The sequence below is a fragment of the Cannabis sativa genome, chromosome 3 (assembly GCF_029168945.1).
Source record: "Cannabis sativa cultivar Pink pepper isolate KNU-18-1 chromosome 3, ASM2916894v1, whole genome shotgun sequence".
NCBI lineage: Eukaryota > Viridiplantae > Streptophyta > Magnoliopsida > Rosales > Cannabaceae > Cannabis > Cannabis sativa.
In genome coordinates this window covers 1,002,006-1,020,084 of record NC_083603.1, presented here as the reverse complement: position 1 = coordinate 1,020,084, position 18,079 = coordinate 1,002,006, and the positions used below count along the sequence as shown (strand labels likewise).

Below are 18,079 nucleotides of genomic sequence, written 5' to 3'. Positions count from 1 at the left end.
TAGTGTAATTTTTTATCGCTCGGTTAATTTGTTAATAAAATTTGTTAGAGTATTATTATTAGATACAATATTTTTTATAGGTGTCGTTTTATAATTAGTTAGCAATATTATTTAAAATTTATTTTTTAAAATCATACGAGATTTGATACTTAATTACATTCATAAAAATAGTATGATATTTTAAAAAAATGTTAAACACTAATAATATTTTTTAATAATTTTCAATTTGTTAAAAATAAGAAGTTCTTTTGCTAATAATTTTTTTTAATGTACAATGACATTATGTTAAATTTTAGAATATAAAGTAACTCATTACTCATTTGGTTATATGATTACCTTTACTTTATTTTTTTATATTTTTAAAGTTTTGTTTCATGAAACATGTCCTTCAATTAAACAAGTTCAAGTAATTCTAATTGCTATGCACAAACAAAATGAATCATAAATTTTTAATTAAAATAAAAATAACAAAATAGCGAATTAAATATCTTAATTAAAACAAAAAAGCTCAGGCAAAAAACACAGTTGTCACGATCTAATTGGCCAAATTTTGTTGTACACAGAGCTATAATCGTCTACACACAATACCCCAACCCTTTCCGACCACCGCGCTTTATATTGTAATACCTTAATTACCCCCCAACGTACAACCCTTAACAGCACAAATTCTGAAACCTTAGAAAAAAGAAAGAGAAGAAATGTTCATAATTTTCATTTAGATCCCAATTCAGATCTTAGCCCCCAAAATCTTCCATTTCACTCAAATCCCTAATTCTCTCTCTCTTTCAGATCCCAATTCGGACCTTCTTCTTCGTCTTCTTACAGTTGAATTGAATCTTTATATATACATATAGATATATTTATATACAGTGGTGACAAATTGTAACGGCAATGGCGTGTATAAAAGGGGTGAATAGATCGGCGTCGGTGGCGCTGGCGCCGGATGCGCCTTACATGGCGGCTGGGACCATGGCTGGGGCTGTGGATCTATCGTTTAGCTCAACCGCTAATCTTGAGATCTTTAAGCTCGATTTTCAGACCGATGATCGTGATATTCCTGTTGTTGGTGAAACACCGAGTTCTGAGAGATTCAATCGGTTATCGTGGTCGAAGCCTACTGATTCTGGGAGTGAGAAGTTTGGGCTTGGGCTTATTGCCGGTGGACTTGTGGATGGGAGCATTGATATCTATAACCCACTGTCGTTGATCGGGTAATTGACTTGAATTTCTTTTGGTTTGATTCTGATTCTCTTAAATTTGGAGATTTTGAGGTTTTGTTTGCGAGTTTTGTGGAAATGTTGGAATTGAATGGATCTTTGTTGATTGATTGTGATTGAAATTGGGCGTAATTTGACATTTGTGGGCACATTTTGTATTTGGTAACTTTATTATTTAGGCTGAGAATTGATGATTTGATGATTGTAATGTAACGTAATGGAAATGAAATGAGTGTGTGGGAATTCACGCGAGTTTAGTTTTATCTGGAATTTTTCTGTAATCTTGCTATATTTCTGAGTCGCTTCCTTCTGTTGATTCGCATCTGGCTAAGTTGAGGGACGTGGGGATAATTGGTTGATAATTTCATTTGTGGGAGTGATGCTTTGTTTACTTTGGCTTTCTTTTTAAATGTTTAGCAGTAGGGAAATAGTGGTAAGCTGATCGAATTCCTCTTTTAGCTTGTGTGTCTTGAATGTAATGTGGTTGAATTTCTCTTAGGTGATCGAATTCCTCGTAGCTTGTTTTAAGTTAATCTTTTTATCTATAGAAAGTAATGTGCTTTGTTCTCCTGTTTGGTTATTTGGGTGTAGTTTTGTATGCTTAATAATATGACGTTAAACCTATTTGCTTATTGGATTTCTTATTTGTTCTTACACCTTTTAGGTCCGAGCCTAGTGAAAGTGCTCTTGTTGGACATCTCTCAAGGCATAAGGGGCCTGTAAGTTTTTCTGTTTACAATTATACTCATGCCCTTTGTTTATGGTAGTATTTTTGAAACTTAGAGCTTGAAGGTAGGATATGTCAGTCACATTTTTTATTGTGATATGATCATCAGGTTCGTGGTCTTGAATTTAATGCAATGGCACCAAACTTGCTTGCATCTGGTGCTGATGATGGCGAGATTGTAATCTGGGATTTGGCCAACCCTGCAGAACCTTCTCAATTTCCACCTCTTAAGGTTAGTAGTTATGACAGCGTATAAAAAAATCATTCTGCTTTCTTCAAATATGCACGCCTGTGAGGACAAATTTATTGAAATATATGATTCAGACGATATATGGTTTTCATCAGCTAGTAGATCTTTATCACCCTATAATTGTGTCTTGTGTCATTTTTACCATAGCAGTTTAACTTATAGTCATGATAACTTCTATCTGAAAGCGTATGAAAGTCTCAAATAGAATTTAAGAGAACAAAACAAAGATGATACATTTATTCATTTTGAGCCATATTCGTTTTGTGGGCATTTTGATATTTTGATAAGGAACTTATATTATTAATAACAAGAATATTATTACAAAATTGTGTCCTTGTTATGTCATGTGTTAAAGTAGTTAATATTGTAAAAGATTTTGCTCTCTCCACGCCTTTTATTTTTCTTAACATTAATTAGGGAAATCTGTAAATACCTATACGTTCTTTGTGGCTGTGATTGGATACTTGATCCAATCTTATCTACCCTGAGTTGTAACATTTAGAGTAGTTAAGGAACCTTTTAAACAGTTGAACACACACACTAGAAGCAATGTGGAACACCAGTGTACCAACAAGGGCTCCCTCGCTCCATCTTTCTAGTTGGATGGATAGATGGAAGTTTAAAGCAACTGCTCTTTGAGTTTCAGCTGCTAAGGAGCTTCTAAAATGCGGTTATATTTATTTAGACATCTAATTGTGTTCTATTGTCAAACAGGGTAATGGTTCTGCTGCTCAGGATGAGATTTCATTCTTATCTTGGAATAGCAAGGTTCAACACATATTAGCATCTACTTCATATAATGGAACAACAGGTAGGGAATTCTTACTTACTTCAACTGATTGTGAACTAATACTTTTCTGTTTAAATCTGGAATCTCACGTCTTCTGTTTTTTCAGTGGTTTGGGACCTAAAGAAGCAAAAACCTGTGATTAGGTAACTCTTCTTCTATTCTGTGGATTTGTTTACATATTATTATTTCTCTTTTATGTAATTGAGTGCCTTCTGTAATCTGAAAACTCTGTCAACTGGCAGCTTCTCCGATTCAGTTAGACGCCGCTCCTCTGTTTTACAATGGAATCCTGATGTTGCTACTCAGCTTGTTGTTGCATCAGATGAGGATGGTTCACCAGCTTTAAGGGTATTGACTTTGTAGTCTCTTTAAGATAATATAATCCCCCCAAGACACACACACATACACACGTACTAAAGGTAACAAGATAATCATTTGCTTTACTTTTAAACAGCTTTGGGATATGCGGAATATAATGTCACCAGTTGCAGAGTTTGTTGGGCACACCAAAGGTAACAAGATAATCATTTTCATCTTTCTTTCTTTTTTATTTATTTTATGTGTATGTATACATGTTTCCTGAACATCTCTCTTTCCTGAACTCAATTTATAATCTTTTGAATTTTTGCTAATGCTCATGTTGAAACACTAGGTGTAATTGCAATGTCGTGGTGTCCGAATGACAGTTCATATTTGCTTACTTGTGCAAAGGATAACCGAACTATTTGCTGGAACACAGTTACTGCTGAGGTGTCATATTTTTCCTCCTTCCATTAGCTCTATAATTTTTTCTCCCCTTTAAATTGACCTATCACCCTTGGTTTATGTGTTTCCATTTATTAGATGACACAACTTTATTTAATTTTTGTGTAGATTGTCTGTGAGTTGCCAGCAAGCACCAATTGGAACTTTGATGTGCACTGGTATCCAAAAATACCTGGAGTTATATCAGCATCTTCATTTGATGGAAAGATTGGAATTTACAACGTTGAGGTATCTCATGTCCCACGTAATTGCTAAGTAATAATGTTCTGCCTTATATATTACGTTTGATTAAGAATTATATTGGAGGTGGTTGGAATTGATCAAGTGTTTAGTTTTAAAATGGAGAACAATAATGTTTTTATTTGATTTAATACTGTGATGGTTTTCTTTGATTCAGTTATTTGTTATCCTTGTTGCATTATGCTTATTTTCTTTAAAGAGGACACCTGATCTCTTCATTGTATTAGTTTTCTTTTTCATTTACTATTGATTTCTCTCACACAGGGTTGCAGTCGATATGGTGCTGGTGACACTGCTTTTGGTGGAGCAGGTAATGTAGATTATAGTTAATAGTTATAATAAATCTGTAATCCTGGAGTTATCACATAATTCATTGGCTAGCTGTTTGTTTGATCTTTTTTTTTGGGGGCAGAACTATTTTTATCTTATAGTAATATTATGTTGTAAATTAATGTTTGATGGACCTTATAATATGCAGGATATCTGAAAGCTCCAAAATGGTATAAACGCCCAGCTGGTGTGTCCTTTGGCTTCGGTGGCAAGCTTGTTTCGTTTCAAACTAAGTCGTCAACTGGAGGTGCTTCATCTGTTTCAGAGGTATGCTTTACTGGTGCAATGCATACCTTCATTTAAAATGGACTTTGTTTTTTGATTGTCTTCAATGTATCTAGGTTTTTGTACACACTGTGGTCACTGAACACAGTTTGGTGAGCCGCTCCTCTGATTTTGAAGCTGCAATACAAAATGGAGAAAAGTCCTTATTGAGGACTTTGTGCGAGAAGAAACTAGAAGAATCTGAGTATGACATCTAACTTTAAAATAGCTTTATGATAATTTTATTGACAAGACATTTTTGATCTGCACCCTATTTGCTATCGTATTCGACAAACAATTAATGCTCTTTCTTTCTCTTGCTTTCTGTTACTTTCCTAATAGATCTGATGATGAACGTGAAACATGGGGTTTGTTAAAAGTTATGTTTGAAGATGATGGAACTGCAAGGACAAAGCTTCTAACTCACCTTGGCTTCAATGTCCCTGAAGTAGCAAAGCCTGATGTCCAAGATGAGCTATCTAATGAAGTAAATGCTATTGGACTTAATGATACCACAGAAGAGACAGCTGGATTTGAAGGTGGGAAAGATGTCACCGCTTTCCCTACTGACAATGGAGAAGACTTTTTCAACAATCTTCCTAGTCCTAAAGCTGAAACACCATTGGCTACATCTGGCGATAAGTTTGTTGTTGATGATACTGTTCCTAGCACTGATCAGGTGCAGGAAGAGTCAGATGTAATGGAGGAGAGTGTTGATGATCCATCATTTGATGAATCTGTTCAACATGCATTAGTTGTTGGAGATTATAAGGGGGCTGTTGCGAAGTGCATTTCAGCTAACAAAATGGCTGATGCTTTGGTTATAGCGCATGCTGGTGGTGATTCTTTGTGGGAGAGCACACGAGATCAATACCTAAAGATTAGCCGCTCACCTTACCTTAAGGTAGATTATTTTTCCATCTTATGCTCTCAGAAGTAGTGATGTTTTCCTTTGAATCTGAAATTCAGCTGACTTATGTTTTGCTTATTTTGCATTCTTTCTTCTCTAACCATTCTGAATTATGCTTAACTGTCAGGTTGTTTCTGCAATGGTGAACAATGACCTTTTGAGTCTCGTAAATACCAGACCCCTCAAATTTTGGAAAGAAACTCTTGCTCTTCTTTGTAGTGTAAGTATTCTAACTCCAATGTTAAATATGGTTAATCATCATCAGTAACTGATATTTATAGTTGAATGCATTGCATGCAATTTTTCTTTCTTGGATTACACTGTTATGTTGGGATTGAGCTCATTAACAAAAAACTTAAGTTACTATATTTACTAACTTGCAAAATTGTTTTCATGATGAATCAACAGTTTGCATCAAGAGAGCAATGGACTATGCTTTGTGATGCACTAGCTTCCAAACTGAGTGCTGCTGGTAATACGCTGGCAGCAACTATTTGTTACATATGTGCTGGAAATATTGATAAGACTGTTGAGATTTGGTCTAAGAGTTTGTCAACTGAGCATGAGAAATCTTATGTAGACCGTCTTCAGGTTAGTTTTTGGTGCTTTGCTATTGCATGGGAACATGTTAAACTTTTTATTCACCTGAGCTGAAACATTGCATGTGTTTAGGACTTAATGGAGAAGACTATTGTCCTTGCCTTAGCATCAGGGCAAAAGCGATTCAGTGCATCATTATGCAAACTTGTAGAGAAGTACGCTGAAATTTTGGCAAGTCAAGGGCTTCTTAAAACAGCAATGGAATACCTAAGATTGTTTGGGTCTGATGAAGTGACACCCGAACTTGAGATCTTAAAAGAACGTATTGCTCTTTGTGAATCTGGTATGGACATTGACATTTGCATTTTCTTCTACCTCTTAATTCCCTAATGATTGCAATGCAAAATGACCTTCTTTTCTGCTATATTTTCCTTGAGTAATTGCTCCAACTTGTATTGTATGTTTAAATTTCTTCACTCTTTATATAAGCTAGTAGTATTGTTTTTCATTAATATTTTATTTTCTATCTTTCTACTAGTACTGTAATCAAAGAAAAATCTAAACTGGTCTATTGGTGATCTTTCACTGTTAAGTGTAAAGAATATTGATGTCGTCGGTGGACTGTTATGGTTTTTGCCTGTCGCTAGTAGTAAAAATAAAAAAGAGCTTGTATGGAGATTTCTATGTTTGTATTGGATTATTTCCACCAAGCAGCAATTGGAGAAACCGGGTCTGTAGTATTAATAAATTTGCTATGATGAAAACTTACTCCATTATATCTGCTAACTGTGCAAGTTTATGGTGAGATTCCTTACCATGGCCAAAACATTAGTCTCACTCATTTATCCTCTATTTGACTCAGAAAAACATGTAGAGCAAAGTGCACCAGTGCAACCTGTTGACGTTACACCTTCACATTACCAGGTTTTTGCTCTTTACTAAAGTCCCTATCTGTTTTTTCCCCTGGTATTTTTATTGTCTCCAAACATTTATCTCAACCTTAGCTATTTATATATTTCTTGTTTATTCTATAAACTTTGTTATTGCTCTTTCAGCCTAATCCTGTCAATCCTTATGCTGAGCACAATGGACAGAATTCTTCTTCGCTCAGATATGTTGCTCCTCCTGCGCAGAATACTCAAATGTTTGTCCCCACACAGCTTACACCTCAAGTTCCTAAGGTATTTGTTATAGTAGTTTTTTAGATTTCAACTGTATTTTTTTTAATCTGTTTTCCTTACTTGTAGAGTCTATTTGTTTTATATTTTTCATCGTTTAGGTTTTACTGTTTGGTTTAACTTTGCCATTCCCTAACTTATTAGATTCTCTATAAACATATATCAGATCTTTAATTAAAAAATCTCTTTATATGTGAATCTTCACTCACCAAACCTTCATTCTAATATTTCCAATTTTCGCATTTAGGTGTCATTTATCTAGACATTAACACGGTCTCTTATTTTTGCTTTTAGGACAACTTTGCTGCAGCACCAGCCTCTATTCAGTCTAGCATGAGGACCTTCGTTCCTACAAATCCTACTATGCTGAAAAATGTGGAGCAATATCAGCAACCTCAGACATCTACATTGGGCTCTCAGTTGTATCCTAATCCTAACAATGCATATCAGCCTGTTGCACCTCCTAACACCACTTTTCAGCCCGTGGCACCTCCTAACAACGCTTATCAGCCTGTTGCACCTCCCAACAATCTTTATCAGCCTGCCCCACCTCTTAATGCTCCTCTTCCACCTCAACCAAAGCCTAATATGTCATTCAGTACGAATCCCTATCCTCCTAGGGAATTTACACCTGGACCTGTTCAAGGGCCCGGTTCAATGCAACCACCTAGCCCTACTACTAATACTGCGTCGATGCAAACTCCTGCTGCTCCTCCAGCTCCACCACCTACAGTACAGACAGCTGTCACCTCGAACGTACCTGGTATTTCTATCTGGATCTTATATCCACTGCTTCATTTTGATACATCTACACTTGTTGTTTTCTAACGAGCTTTTACTGGTTTTCTGATCGTTGGATCCACAGCTCACCTAAAACCTGCTGTTGCAACCTTGACGAGACTTTTCAATGAGACATCAGAAATATTGGGAGGTTCAAGAGCAAATCCTGGCAAGAAGCGTGAAATAGAAGACAATTCAAGGAAGATAGGCGCCTTATTTGCCAAACTCAACAATGCAGACATTTCTACAAATGCTGCTGACCAGCTCGTTAAGCTCTGCCAAGCCCTCGACAATGGCGATTTCCCCACTGCCCTCCAAATCCAGGTATATTAATAGTTACCAAATTTTCGAACAAATGGAAACCATGATAATTGACAAGTTTCCCTTTTAAATATTTTTTCGTTTCCTTCTAAATTCAGGTACTTCTGACCGCAAGCGAATGGGATGAGTGCAATTTCTGGCTAGCTCCTCTCAAGCGCATGATTAAGACCAGGCAAAACGTGAGATAAGGGCAACGAAACCATATTTGATTACTGGCTCGGTTTTGGGGGGAACTCATAAATTGGTTAGTCACTGCTTTTGTACAACACAAGATGGCGTTTTCGTCATATCATTTTTAAAGGATTTCGATCCCTTCCCTTCTCTCAATCCGTTTCCTTTGGTTTGGTTTTTAATCAACACTACCTTCAAAAGGCAAATTACTGAGTTTTAAAAAAAGCAGTTAGTGAGGGGCATTAAATAGAACACTATGTTTCAATTTTATATTTGTAGTGTTAAAAGATAGCCTTTTAATTTCAATGTTAATTTTTTTTTTACTTCTTTTCTTTGGGTTTAATTTTGTTTTTCCAGCTCATGTAATGCTCACTGAGCTCTTACCATCGTTGTTGGCTTATGTAGGTTTTTGTAGAATCATTGTGGTTTTTTTTTTTTTTTTGATTTATATGAATACTCAATATTTGAATAACAAACAAGACTTCAATTTTGTTCATACAAATTCTTCTGATGAATGATACTCAAAATAATTTTTCAATGAGTATAGGGTTTCCCATTCTCTGGTTTTGTTTTTTGAAATGTATTTGAGATTGTATTGTAATATTTAGGAAAAATTATACTGCACTTCCTTAAAAGGTCATTTCAGTAATTTGCTTGTCAATTAGAAAAAGGGAAATTTAAAAAACTATACTTTAAAAACTCTAATATTTTATTCTTAAAGCAATACATTTCAAACTAAAAAATATGATACTTTTATCAAAAATCTAAAAATAACTCACATAACTCAATTCTATTTTTTTCAACCTGCACATGCATCGGACCCCCCCATCAGACCCGTCGGACCCCCCATCGGATCCGTTTTTTTTTTTGGTTTTCGGTTGAGGCTCACGGGTTGAGAGAGGAAGAGAGAGGGGGGCTGGGTCCGAGAGAGGGGGGCTGGGTCCTTCGTCGGAGGTGGTGGGTGGTCCTCGGTGGTCGTCAGAGGTGGTGGAGGTGAGCCGTGGAGGAAGAGAGAGGTCCTCGGTGGTCGTGCATTTGGGTGGTCCTCACGGGTTGAGAGAGAGGAAGAGAGAGGGGGGCTGGGTGGTCCTCGGTGGTCGTCAGACCCATCGGACCATATGCTTTTTTTTTTTCAGTTTGAGGAAAACGAAGAGAGAGAGGCACATTGGTCCGATGGTTGGACCCATGGTCCGATGGGTCCGATTGGTCGGACCCCATCGGATCATGTGTCGGATCCCATCGGATCATGTGGTCCGACCATCGGACCACCATGCACATTTTTTTTCTTTTTTTGTTCGGTCCGAGAGAGAGACAAAGTAGGTAGAGGGGGGTATTTTTGGGGTTTTGAAAAAAGTGTCATATTTTTTGTAGTGTAAAATGTATTGATTTAAAAAAAAAAATAACATTTTTAATTTTTAAGTATAGAAAATCAAATTTCCCAATCAAGGTATAGAATACATCTAATATTTATATATTTGAATTCAAAGTTATTTTACAAATGAATTTTTAAGCAAAGGATGAAAACGACATCTCATCAATGACTATTTATTAGTTACCTCAAAAGTTGAATCATAACCTGAAATAGGGGAATTTCAGTGATGACCATGACTGAAAAGAGGTCTTAAAGAGAATCTATTCCATAAAATATGGAAATAAGTAAATCAAAAAACCTTCAACAGACAAAAACACACTAGAGTTCTTGGGTAAGTAAGAGTATCCCTTTCCACAAGATTGTACTGTTTTACACCTTCAGAAATGACACTTAACCTTAATAATGTCAATTGTTTTTTTCACTAAAAAAAAACATAATGAAGAGCTTATGGGGTCCCATTTAAGACTCCTAAAAATCCTTCCACAGCATAGACTTTGAGGTAAAAATGAGAGTTGTCTTTCATGAAAAAGAAAAAAACAGAGCAATAAAACATGACAAAATTCCAAATTGTTTCGAAAAATGAGACTCACCCACATGCAAACTTAAGAGTTTTAACAGTAAGCAAAAAACCCAAGTGAGCTGTAAAGTCATATATACATACATAAATACAGCCATATACATCTTCCTAGCTCATGCCAAGAACTAAAAGACACCGTATTTTTCACACCTATCTTCTCCTTTCATTATTATTATTTTATAATTGTTAAAAATAGTTTTTTGAGTTGGAAAAAACAGTACTCAGACACCATATCACTATTGATGCTTAGCACTACTTAAAATGTTATATTGTTGTTGGTACGATTAAGTATCAAGTTTCATATAATTTAATATAATATTGTCGCTAACCAATCACAAATATCACCTCGTCGTAATCAGCACCACTGGTGCCTAATAAAAATGCTCTCTTTACACCTCTCTTCTCCTTTCATTATTATTCTTTTATAGTTGTTAAAAACTCTTCTAGTTTTTTGAGTTTAAAAAATTCGTACTTAGACACCATATCGCTATTGGTGCTTAGCACTATCAATGGTGCATAACATTACTTAATGTGCATATTGCTAGTAATATAATTAAGTATCGAATTTCACATAATATAATTTAATAACCTTATAAAATATAGCTAACCAATTGCAAAATACCACCTCGTGGTAATGATACTAAGTATCACTAGTGCCTAATAAAATGCTCTTCTTACACTTCTCTTCTCCTTTCAATATTAGTCTTTTATAATTGTTAAAATATCTTCTAGTTTTTTAAGTTCAAAATATTAGTACTTAGACACCATATATATTGCCTAACATGACCAAGGTGTCATATTGTTAGTGATGTAATATTGTTAGTGATGAAATTAAGTATCGAGTTTCACATAATTTAATGTAATAATTTTGATAAAATATCATTAACTAATCACAAAATGTCACTTTATAATACAATTAGGTACCAGTGCTACTTAATAAAAATACTCATTCTTACACCTCTCGTATCATCCAATGTATCATATTATTAGTGATGTAATTAAGTATTGAGTTACATATAATTTAATGTAATAATTTTAATAAAATATTGCTAACTAGTTACAAAATGCCACCTGATAATAAAACTATATACCACTGACCTAATAAAAAATAAAAATGCTCGTTCTTACACCTCTCTTCTCCTTTCATTATAATTCTTTTATAATTGTTATAAAGTCTTCTAATTTTTTGAGTTGGAAAAATCAGTACTTGGACCCAGCTCAGTATCTCTTCTTAGTGGTCTTTTTTTACTAATTCAGTACAAACTTTGTTTGAATCAATATGTTTTATTCAGTCACAAGAGAATATAAATAAAGTGAGAAACTTTGTCCTAATAAAAGAGAATATTTGGCTACTTCACTAAGTTTAATTGAATCAAGTTAAACTAGGTTCTTGTGCAGTTGTTTTCTTGAGCATTACAACTCATACCCGTGAAATGCGTCAAAATGTTCTGTCTTTAATCTTAAAAGTCAACTTTATGTTCATTTTTACAATGGCAATAATAATTGAGAAATACCCTTTAATATAATTTATAAATAATATATAAATATTAAGGGAAAAAAAATCACTACCCATTATTCAGACTTTTATAAGAGATTTTCATAAATATTGAGTATTGTTTTGTGAGTGATAGTTTAGGACATAATGTAAAAAAGTTAACTTTTGACTTGGGTGAAGAAGAATATAGAATTTCTCAAGTTTACATTTTTAACCCATTCTATTAGTTAAAATTATTGAGGTGTCCAACACTATTATTTAAAGATTTTTTATACTATTATTTAAAGATTTTTTATATTATTTATTAAATTAAAATATGTTAGACTTTAAATTACACTAATAACGATATAATATAATATCTTCTTGTACTACTGCTCGATACATTAAAGTGCCCCTAAACATTTTTCAAGTTCAAAAGACATGGTGATAAAATGAAAAGAGAGTACAAAATCCAAAATTTAAAAGAATTAGTATAGTGAATTTTGAATCAGTTCAATTTTGTATTGAATGTGAGAAACATAACAGCAAAGAGAATAACAGTACAAGGACCACAAGCCTATGATGATCATGACACATGAGAAATGTGTCATTGAACTCCAAATATGAAGAAAATTACAAGAAATTACAAAAGTTAAAAAAGAACATAGAGAGATTGATTAAATTCTATGTTCATTACAACAAACCAAACAAAGCAATGAGCTACAAACAAATATACATCAATTTGAAAAGAAAAAAAAAATGAAACTTTGCAAACAACAGAAAAAGCTTACTGATTAGAGCTTCGCTCAATCTTTTCAATGGCTGCTGCGCCCTGAGAACGAAAACTTGTTCGAGGAATTATATCATCTCTTCTTGAACAAATCTCTGCACCTCCTCCTCCTATTGAACGGTTTCGCCTCAAAGGAAAGACATCATTTTTATCAGTACAAGTTTGAGATAGATTTTTCCCTCTGATGCCATATCTTTCACTACCACCAAATTTAGTACTCGAAATTCGATTTCTAGATCTTAATTTAGGCACAACAACTCCATCAGCTTCACCTCTGTATTCAGTCTCCTCATCGGTACCACCAGCCATAAGCTCCATCAAATTGCTACTAAATCCCAAATCAGAGTAAACTCTCCTAGAATTCCTCATAATTTGCCTAGCATACTTAGAATCCACACCATCCAAATTCCCATCTCCATTATTATCGAACCAATTCGAATGAGGATTAATTACCTCAACCGGACGCCCCACATTCTCGATCATCATACAAGGATTGTTAAAACTATTCCATGAATGCAAAGGAACAAGTTTACTCAACCCCGAAAGCCAAACAACCACATCTTTCATAGCCGGTCTTCTCTCCCTACAAGACCTAACACACTTAGCTGCAACAACAGCCAATTGCTTCCTCACAATAAGATCTCTAGGAGGCGAAATTCGAGGATCATAAACACTAAAAAGCTTCCCTTTTTTAATAAGTGGAATAGCCCAATCAACAATTGAAGGTGGTGAATAACCAACATCAATAGCTTTTCTCCCACTTATAATCTCTAACAACAAAATCCCAAAACTAAAAACATCAAGTTTAGTACTCAAATTATCTGGTGTCACATAACCAGGATCAAGATAACCCATAGTACCAGCAGGTGGGGTTGATCTAAGTCTATAATCATCAACATGACAACGTAATGCCAAACCAAAATCACCTAATCTGGCATTAAAATTACGATCAATTAACACATTTGCAGACTTAATATCTCTATGAATTACAGGTGGGTTTGAACAATGAAGGGTATCAATAGCTTTAGCAGTTTGTAAAGCCAATCTAATCCTTCTACCCCAATTGGGTGGTCTAGGATTAGTATGTAGAACATCATACAGAGTACCATTACTCATAAACTCAACAACCAAAAGTCTATTATTATGTCTTGAATCATTATTATTATTATTAATATTAGTAAACCCTACAAGATTAACAAGTCTAGGGTTTTGAATTTTCGATAAGATCTCGATCTCATTATCTACCTCATTGGTGATCTCCGGCGTCGAATTGGGTCGTGACCCAGTAAAATTCTGAGGCCGAGAAGGTCTTTTGACTGCCACGTGTCGTCCACGGACCACTGCTTTGTAGACATATCCATGGCTTCCTTTACCCAAAAGCTTCTGTTCAGAAAACCCATTTGTGGCAGCTTCAAGATCACTATACTCGAAATGTTGGATCTTAATGGGCTTGTCTTGACCAGAGCCGACACCGGCGGTTGTTTTGGCAGATGGGTTTTGAGAATTGGCGGTGGAAACGGCGGATTCAGCTCTACAAGAAAGGTATCCCATTAAATCAAGATCGTACCTTTATGTCTATATAATTATATTTTTCTGGATTTTTTTATAAGAAGAAGAAGAAAGAAAGAAAAAGAAATGTTTTTTTTTTTTTGATATATTTTATCCAAAATTAAATCCAAGGAAGAGAAAGAGAGACAGAGGATTTTGGAATTTGGAGTATTGGTGAAGTAAAAGTTTTGGGTTTTTAATGCAATTTTTTAAAGATATGTTTTTTATTTTTATTTTGGATTTTTTTTGGGATTTTGGGATTGGGAATGGTCCAATTTTTAATGCTATGTCTCTCTAGAGAGAGAGTTGAAGTATGTTGTAGGGTGTTTTTGTCTTTTATGGGTCCACCATATAAGAATCCCAATGGAAAATTTTATATAATTTGTTATGGTAAGATTTATGATAATTCTATTGTTAATGTGACATAAAGATTGGTCATTTATTTAATTATTTATTGTATTAGTATTTTTGCATGACAATTGGCAAATGTATACGTATATAAGTTATCTATATCTAACCTAACAAAAGATATGATTCATATGAAAGCAATTGATTTGATTTGATGAACTCTCTCTACTTGTTTATTAGTTTTTGTTGGTGTATTAGTAATGGTGTAGAAAGTTAGTAGTACAAGTAATTTAAATAGTAAAAATATGTTAGAAGTTTCAAATTTGTGAGATTATTATCTTAGTAAAAATATAGAAACGGTTAAAATTATTAAAAGCATATATATATTTTTTTTAGTTCATAAGAACTTATATATTTTTGAAAAATGAGTAAAATATGAATTCAAACATGATACAAAAATATTGATAGTATTAAATTTTATTATCACGACCAACCTAAAATTTAATGGACTAAAAAAGAAAAAACCAATAAAGATATATAATTTTAAAATATAATTTTTTTTTTAGCCTTAGGTTAAGTGGATACTAAATACAGACCTAATCCGCTTATATTCAGAATCAAATCTATTTATTATATAAAAATTATTGACACCACGATTCATACTTTTACAGAATTTTTCAAACTACGGACCAAACTTCTCCCCACAATCAGGTTAGATAATAATAGAATGTATACAATTTTGGATCAATTTGTTTTCTGTAATAATAGTTTGGACCATCAATTTCAAACACTTACAATTAGTACCTTCTCTTTTGTACATTGGTAAAAAAAATAAATAAAAAAATTGCACCATAAGTTTAACAATTCTTTGAACTCTTCATTTTGACTTTTTCTCTTTCTGCTCCCACGAACTAATTCTGCCACAAAAACCAATAAAGAAAATCAAAGACAACTTTTGAATTTCATTCTTTTAATTCTTTCCAATTAGGTAGAACAAGTTTTAAAGCCTTATGTATATATCTATAGTAATTATTCAAGTAATTTTTCAAAATAAAAAACAAATTAGTAAAGCTAAGTGCAACAATAATATCCAATTAATTCCCACACCACAATATTATTGTACATTTATTATACCTTAGTTAATAAAAGAATGTTGATAAATGAATAAATTGATGTTCAATTGTACAAATCGAAAACATAAAATACACAACAAAAAAGATTATAAAGGAATTTTAAAAGAAAGAATATAAAGAAAAAAAAATATATAGAACAACAAAAGCAATAGAAGAAGAATTGGCCTAATCGAACTTTGATCAACCCTCTACCATATCCATTATCCAATAGCCAAAGATAAATACCTCTTTAAGGTTCGGGTGAACATAAAACCCGACCCGAACCACATTATATTTGACCCTTTTATTTGTATACGAGATTCTCAGCTGAGGGACTTCGAATTCGGGCACTATTACTTGATTTTTTTGAGACTGACCCGCCACCCGACCCACAAACAATGGAACATTCCACTCCACAAATATTGCTAAAGCAAGAAAATAGACCATTGTCGCCGCCACCATCAGTGTGGCGGCGAGCATGGCGGGACTCCGATAAGCTTGAGAAATCGCCGCGATCATAGACCGGTGGCAATTCAGTCCGCCACCGCTCGAGCTTAGATCGGAGTCCTTCCATGCTCTCATCCACACTCCATCCCCCAAGAACTGAGCTTTCTGTCTCCTCCACTGCTTGAGGTTGTTTTGCAATCGCTTCCGCCACCTCCGACGGAGAAGGGCCGAGCTCTGATTCCGTTAAAAACGCCCCACCGCTAGTCATGAGCGTCGATTTTCTCGGTGTTGCATACTCATACGTCATCGGAGTAGGATGAAATTTCGCATTATGAAACGGAGATTTCACATAATTATTATTCCCATTCCTTGGGGCATTCTGTTGAACCAAGTTAAACCTCGGCGAGGGTTTAGTAACCCTCGGCGAGGCATTAACCATCCCCATCGCTATCGCAGCTTCGCGACCAAACGATGGAGATGGTTTCAAAATAGGCTTAATAACATCCTTTTTCTTTGCTAAAACATTATGATTATTATTATTATTATTATTATTATATTCTATATCCACGTCAGCATCTGAATTACCGTTAATTAACGAACTCTTTTTCGTACCTTTACTCTTTTTAGGTGGTTCCACCGCAACAACATCTGAAACACCATTAATCAAAGAACTCACTTTTCCCGTTTTACCCTTATACGACGTCGTATCACCTTTATCACCTGAACCACCACCACCACCACCATTGTTAACAACCGAACTCGGTTTCCCCAAATTACTCTTCCCCGTCCGGCGACTAATTGCGCTACTAATCAACGAGCTTCCTCCTTTCTTCCTACTCTTCCTTCTCCTCCTTCTCAAAATTGAACTCGCCTCTGATTCATTAACCATAGAACTTGATTTTTTCCCCTTATTTTTTCCCTTATTAACTTCTTTAAATTCCTTAGCTCTGTTTTCAGACCCAATCAAAGAACTCACATCACTCTTAGTCCTCCTTAATTCCGACAACAAACCCACATGAACAGTATGATTATTATTATTTTGATTTTGATTATTATGATGATGATGAATTGGGTCTTCTTCACCCATTAATTCCTTATACCCAACAGCAGAGGTACTTAACTGAGAATACAAAGGCATACTTCTCATCGAGCTATGAAGCAAAGCAACCCCAATATTCAAAATCCCTTGAGGACGACCCGAAGCCCGACGAACCTGTAAAGCAACGAATCTCATCCCCAATTGAGGATTATGAAAATGGCCACCGCCGCGGCCGTGACCGTGGCCGTGGCCATAAGAAGAAGTTGGTCGAGAAAGAGGGTTCGGAATCAAATTTCCAACAAGAATCCGTACAGTACCAACGTGGATATCTTTAAACCAATGAAGAGCGTAGATTTCAATCATGACTGCTGACGTGTCATTTTGTAAGAAATCTTCATCGACACGAAACACAAATTTATCATTCCACGTCGGATTATTGTGTCCACGTGTATCGACACGTGTCGAGAGTTTTCGATCTGGGTGGACCCACGCTACGGCGTAAGTCCTCATTGAACGTGAGACTGGAGAAAGGTCTTGAGCTGAGATTACATTTAATTCTAATAATTGAAATGGGTTTAGTATAGACATGATTTTTTTGGTGAATTGGGTTTTTTATTATTTTTCTTTGATTATTTTTTTTTGGGTTTGTTCAGATGAGAGCCGTCGTCTCCTCCGTCGTCGCCGCCGAGGACGACGAGGGAAAGGGTGGCATGAAAGGAAGAAAGATCCAGGAGGATAAAAGAGAAAAGGGTATTAAGTGTTTTTCTATTTGGTTAATAATAATAATGAAAATAATTAATTAATTAATTAATTAATAATTTTTGTGTTTTGAGAAAAAATATAATTGAGAAATAAATGGTGGGAATTGGTCAGGTGCTGAGTTTTTGAG

The 18,079-nt window shown here is 34.7% G+C and overlaps 3 protein-coding genes across 3 annotated transcripts; 1 reads left to right on the top strand and 2 right to left on the bottom strand.

The window, feature by feature from the left end:
* The first annotated feature begins 603 nt into the window (after nucleotides 1–603).
* On the top strand, nucleotides 604–8,979 carry LOC115711242 (protein transport protein SEC31 homolog B). The gene is made up of 21 exons (XM_030639574.2): nucleotides 604–1,211; nucleotides 1,882–1,936; nucleotides 2,054–2,176; nucleotides 2,909–3,005; nucleotides 3,091–3,127; nucleotides 3,227–3,332; nucleotides 3,439–3,496; nucleotides 3,637–3,734; nucleotides 3,858–3,977; nucleotides 4,254–4,299; nucleotides 4,468–4,586; nucleotides 4,661–4,788; nucleotides 4,926–5,487; nucleotides 5,621–5,713; nucleotides 5,902–6,084; nucleotides 6,166–6,376; nucleotides 6,896–6,957; nucleotides 7,089–7,214; nucleotides 7,506–7,974; nucleotides 8,077–8,315; nucleotides 8,411–8,979. The coding sequence occupies exons 1-21, from the start codon at nucleotides 892–894 to the stop codon at nucleotides 8,498–8,500; spliced, it is 3,342 nt and encodes a 1,113-aa protein (XP_030495434.2). The 5' UTR covers nucleotides 604–891; the 3' UTR covers nucleotides 8,501–8,979.
* A 3,423-nt stretch (nucleotides 8,980–12,402) lies between these two features.
* Nucleotides 12,403–14,660, bottom strand: LOC115709782 (serine/threonine-protein kinase-like protein At3g51990). Its single transcript, XM_030637991.2, has one exon. It carries the CDS (start codon nucleotides 14,245–14,247, stop codon nucleotides 12,694–12,696), a length of 1,554 nt encoding a protein of 517 aa, XP_030493851.1. The 5' UTR covers nucleotides 14,248–14,660; the 3' UTR covers nucleotides 12,403–12,693.
* Nucleotides 14,661–15,117: 457 nt separating this feature from the next.
* LOC115709479 (uncharacterized) lies at nucleotides 15,118–17,844 on the bottom strand. The gene is made up of 2 exons (XM_061111421.1): nucleotides 15,951–17,844; nucleotides 15,118–15,509 (listed from the first exon to the last, which is right to left on the bottom strand). Exon 1 carries the CDS (start codon nucleotides 17,776–17,778, stop codon nucleotides 16,009–16,011), a length of 1,770 nt encoding a protein of 589 aa, XP_060967404.1. The 5' UTR covers nucleotides 17,779–17,844; the 3' UTR covers nucleotides 15,118–15,509; nucleotides 15,951–16,008.
* Nucleotides 17,845–18,079: the final 235 nt, after the last annotated feature.